General features: G+C 48.9%; 1 protein-coding gene across 1 annotated transcript; it reads left to right on the forward strand.

Moving 5' to 3' along the window:
* Positions 1–2,785: 2,785 nt before the first annotated feature.
* On the forward strand, positions 2,786–3,775 carry LOC136187374 (uncharacterized). Its single transcript, XM_065974953.1, has one exon. The coding sequence runs from the start codon at positions 2,786–2,788 to the stop codon at positions 3,773–3,775; it is 990 nt and encodes a 329-aa protein (XP_065831025.1).
* The last annotated feature ends 1,071 nt before the right edge of the window (positions 3,776–4,846 follow it).

The raw sequence follows: 4,846 nt of genomic DNA on the forward strand, positions 1-4,846 counted from the left end.
GGAATTGACATCTTTTCTTCAAAAATATTTGTGGCTTTTGCGATTCCAAACTTTAGAAGACACAAATTAATGCAGACATGCAGCCTTTCTGCAAAAAGATAAAGCTTTGTCACTAAACAAACAGGCCTTGTTAAAGAACTTCCACCGACTGTCTACAAAATGTTTTAATGATGAATCCAGCTTATAATTGCACCTTAATGAAGAAGCTCTCTTGTCACCTCTGGAAATTTTTTTATCGCAGGCAAGATCTCCAGCATGAATGTGTAAATATCTTTACTAAGCGCACTTGAAGTATTTGGCTTATCTCTACCACTAAAAGCATACGCGCCATCTTGGTCGCGTGACGTCGTCGAACCGTTGTCCGCAAACTCCTCCTTCGCTTTTCGTCGTTCGGCGCCGTGCGCCTCGGAAGCGAACTTTTCGAAATGGTCTCCTGCACGTACCGCGCTCCTTTCTCGTCGGGCCCCATTCGGAAATCGTCGTTTTTCCAGCGATGCGGGCGTCGTTTCGCTTCGTTCGAAGTTTCGCGAGCGATTATTCGACGCTGCGAAGCTTTTTCGGTCGTCGAATCGCGCCGAAAACGCCCGCGAAGCCCGTTTTTGAAGATTCTCGCAATCGATCGATTTCGAACCGCGCGCGGACGACTTCTTGGATCGAACGGCAGAACTTTCGCAATCTTCCGAGTACCCTTCCGCTTGCGGTCGACGCCGGGGGCCCCTTTGGGGTTCCGAAACGTACGCGTCACGCATACGGGTCACCAGAAGTGCTCGCCGTTCTTTCTCTCGGCCATTTTACGCCTTTGCTCGCCTTTTTGGCTCTTCGAAGCGCTTCGTCTCTCTTCTTCGCAAACCATTTTGCCCCTTCTCTCTCTTTTTCGCATCACAAAACGCTTTTTCTCACTTCTTCGCAAGCGACGTTCGCCATTCCGTGAGCTGGCCAATACGCTCTTTTGCGTTGCTGCGTTATTCGCTTTCTGCAGCTCATCGTGCGTAAACGCTCGTCGTTTCAGCGTTTGAGACTCCGCTTCGCTCGCCTTCGACTTTTTCTCGCCGTTTTCGCCACTGCGTTCGGCGATCGCGAAGTTTTGCTGTCCATTCGACTTCTTCGCGACGTTCTACGCCTTTTTCTCTCCGATTTCAGTCTGAAATCGTTGTCGCGAAGGGGTCGAATCGTCGTCATTTTCTCCTCACGTGAGCGCATCGAGCGTCATCTAGCGTCATCGAGCAAATGTCGCGACCTATTTTTCTTTAGATTCCTTTGCCGATTTCCTTGCCAATCGGCCACGTATTGCCCGTACCGTTGGTGCGGGCCACTTAGAAAAGCTAAAAACAGCAAGAGCAACAGAAAAGCGCAGAAATCTCGAAGCCGTTCTTTTTCCGATTTTAGGACCGACACAGAATGCCTCGAAAGCGAAGATTCCTTTTGAATCAAGACAAGCGGTCTCGCGATGCTAAACGAAAGCGAAAAGCGAGATCGCTCGTATCTGAGGACGGAAGCAGCGCCAAGCAAAGCAGCAGCTCCACAGATCGCTGTGCTACATTCTCGCAGTCTCAAGCGGAAGAAGTTCCTAGCGATGCCTCGACTAGCGGAAGCATTGTCTCGGAACCGCGCGGAATGATACCATTGAATCCTGACATCTATTTACGCGCGTTCTCCGCCCCTAGCCAACAGACCGCACCTAACCAAGAAATCCATAGAATTGCTATGCCGAGGCCAAACGCTCATCCACAATCCTCGACCGCTATCGAAGGACCACAGCAAATCATTCAAGACGATGCGACGCCATTGAGCGTCACCGAATCGACCAGAAGCGCAGATGTAGTGTCACCGGCAAGCGAAAATGTGCAAAACGAATCTGTAGAGATAGTAGAATCGCCTGTTGCAGCAGAGAACGGCGACGACACTTACGTAGAAGTCCAAGAAGTAGCCGTAGTGCTTCCAAACTTTCCAGCGTTTCGTTACAACCCCGGAAACGAACACCAAGGAGCACGCATAGGTTCAATGTCTGCTACGTGTCCTTACTGCATGGCTAAAAAATGGCCAACCGAACCTCCGGGCATGTGTTGCGCAAACGGCAAAGTAAACATTCCCTTGCTCGGTCCTCCTCCGGAACCGTTAGGCGCCCTTCTGACAAATGACACGCCACTAGCAAAAGAGTTCAGAAAAAAAATACGGACATACAATTCATGCTTTGTAATGACGTCATTTCAAGCGCACACTTTAGTAGAGCTCGGATTCATGCCTACATTCAAGGTTCAAGGCCAAATTTATCACAATATCGGGCCTCTCACTCCTGCAGCTGAACAGCGGCCCCAATTCGTCCAAATATATTTTATAGACGATCGAGGACAGCAAGCTGACGCCAGATTATCGTGGCAAATAGACCGACAATCGCCGCCAAATAGACAAACCACTCTTTGCCTTCAAGACATGCTTCACGAGCACAACGAGCACGTCCGCGTTTTCAAAACCGCACTCGAACAGCGAACACCAGACATGCCCGACTATCGTGTCGTCATGCGGGCAGACAGAGTTCCCCAGGCCAACATGAACGAACGTTTAATGCGCCGTCCGGCAACGACGTCGCCGCTCTTTTACCCGAAGGTCAAGAAGGATATCGTGACATCGTCCTTTCCTATAGAGATAATCGAATAAAACGCATTACCGAAATTCACCAATCTTACGATTCGTTGCAATATCCGCTTCTTTTTCCGAGAGGCGAAGATGGATACACCATATTATGCCGACAGAAGGTTCCCGGAACGAATGAAATCACGGAGAAAAAATGTCAATGCTGCAATTTTACGCATTTCGAATCATGCAGCGCGATGGCGATTTCAACATCATTTTACGGGCAGGCGAATTGTCTCAGCTCATCGTCGACGTTTTTGCAAAAATTGAAACTGACAGGCTGAACCACCTACGTACTAAGCAAGAACAACTTCGTGCTGCCTCCTACACGGCGCTGAGAGATGCAGTCGAAACTGACGGCGACGTGCGCAACGTTGGCCAATTGGTCGTTTTACCGTCGTCATTTACCGGAGGACATCGATACATGCACGAAAAATGCCAAGACGCAATGACGTACGTGAAGCATCACGGAGCTCCCGACTTATTCATAATCATGACCTGTAATCCAAACTGGCCGGAGATTACGAGCGAACTCCTTCCCGGACAAACGCTAAAAGATCGAAACGATCTCATAGCCAGAGTGTTTCGCTTGAAAGTTCAAACGTTCATGTTCCTCGTGGACACGCAAAACATTTATGGCATCAAACGCTGCCACGTTTACACGATCGAGTGGCAGAAGCGCGGCCTACCTCACGTACACTTTCTCTCCTGGATGGTAGCCCTATACCGACGTCGATCTCCGGAAGACGGCGGAGCAGAAACGACGATAGGCAGATTTCACGTTGACACCAGATGGGTGATTCCCTACAGTCCATTTCTATCTCGCACTTTCGACTCCCACGTAAACGTGGAATACTGCAGGTCTATTTGCGCATTGAAGTACCTCATGGCCTACTTGAACAAGGGCAAAGACAAAGCTGTTGTTGGACTAGCGAATCTGCACAGGAACGAAGAAATCACGCGGTACCAAATAGCCAGATACATTAGTACAAACGAAGGCATTTGGCGCATATTGCAATTTCCAATTCACGACCACTTCCCAGCAGTCGAACAACTTCAAGTCCACTTGGAAAACGGTCAAAGAACACTTTTAACGTTGAAAACGCGCCAGCACGTGCAGCAGAACCTCCTGCTACGACGTTGACGGGGTTCTTTGAACTCTGTTTCAATGACGATTTTGCCAAAACTTTGCTATACGTCAACGTTTCGCGATACTAAAGATGGGTCAACAAAAAGTGGCAGAGAAGATAGCAAGGTCACATCGTTCCCCAAACTGACGGCATTAGAAAGTCGTCAACTTTAGGACGAATTTACACAGTTCATCCAAGAAACACCGAATGCTATCTTTTGCGACTTCTTTTGCTTCACGTTCGAGGGCCGACTTCTTTTGCAGACTTACGCACAGTAGATGGTACTGTTTTCGATACGTACGCCGAAGCGTGCCGGGAACGCGGACTTTTAGCCGACGATCAGCATTGGCACCTCGCACTCACCGAAGCTACCTTCACCGATCGTCCTTACAAAATTCGCGACATGTTTGCGATCATGCTACACATGTGCGAAATTTCCGATCCTCTTCGTTTATAGGAACAACACAAAGAAGCGATGGCCCAAGACTTCCTCCGAACGCTTCGCAGACGCGCAAACGACGAAACACTACCGTACACCGAAGCCATTTTTAATCGAGCCCTACTTTGCATCGAAAACAAGCTGCTTTCGTTTCCTGGAGGAAAGCCACTTGGCGATTATCACGTGCCCAGTCCTAATCGCTCTTCTGAGCAAGACGACGAAAGTCTTCCTAGGGAAATTGCCGCTGAATACTCTTATAACACCGCGGAGTTGCAGCAACGACTGACAAGGAACGAACACTCCCCCACGGAAGAGCAAAGACACACTTACGAAGAATTACTTTCTTACGTCGCTCGAGGTCCCGACGATTCTATCATTTTTCTCGATGCGCCAGGAGGAACAGGAAAAAAACTATTTGCTCAATCTTTTTCTTGATAAAATACGATCACGAGGCGACATTGCTCTCGCAGTCGCTTCTTCGGGAATTGCAGCAACTCTCCTCACTGGCGGCAAAACGGCTCACTCCGTTTTTAAACTACCTTTAGATATCAGTCGTTACGAGCGTCCCACTTGCACAATTCAGAAAAATACAGCGAGAGCAAGACTTCTCTCCCTGGCCAAAGTCGCGGTATGGGACGAATGCACC

The sequence above is a fragment of the Oscarella lobularis genome, chromosome 5 (genome assembly GCF_947507565.1).
Source record: "Oscarella lobularis chromosome 5, ooOscLobu1.1, whole genome shotgun sequence".
In the NCBI taxonomy this organism is placed as follows: domain Eukaryota; kingdom Metazoa; phylum Porifera; class Homoscleromorpha; order Homosclerophorida; family Oscarellidae; genus Oscarella; species Oscarella lobularis.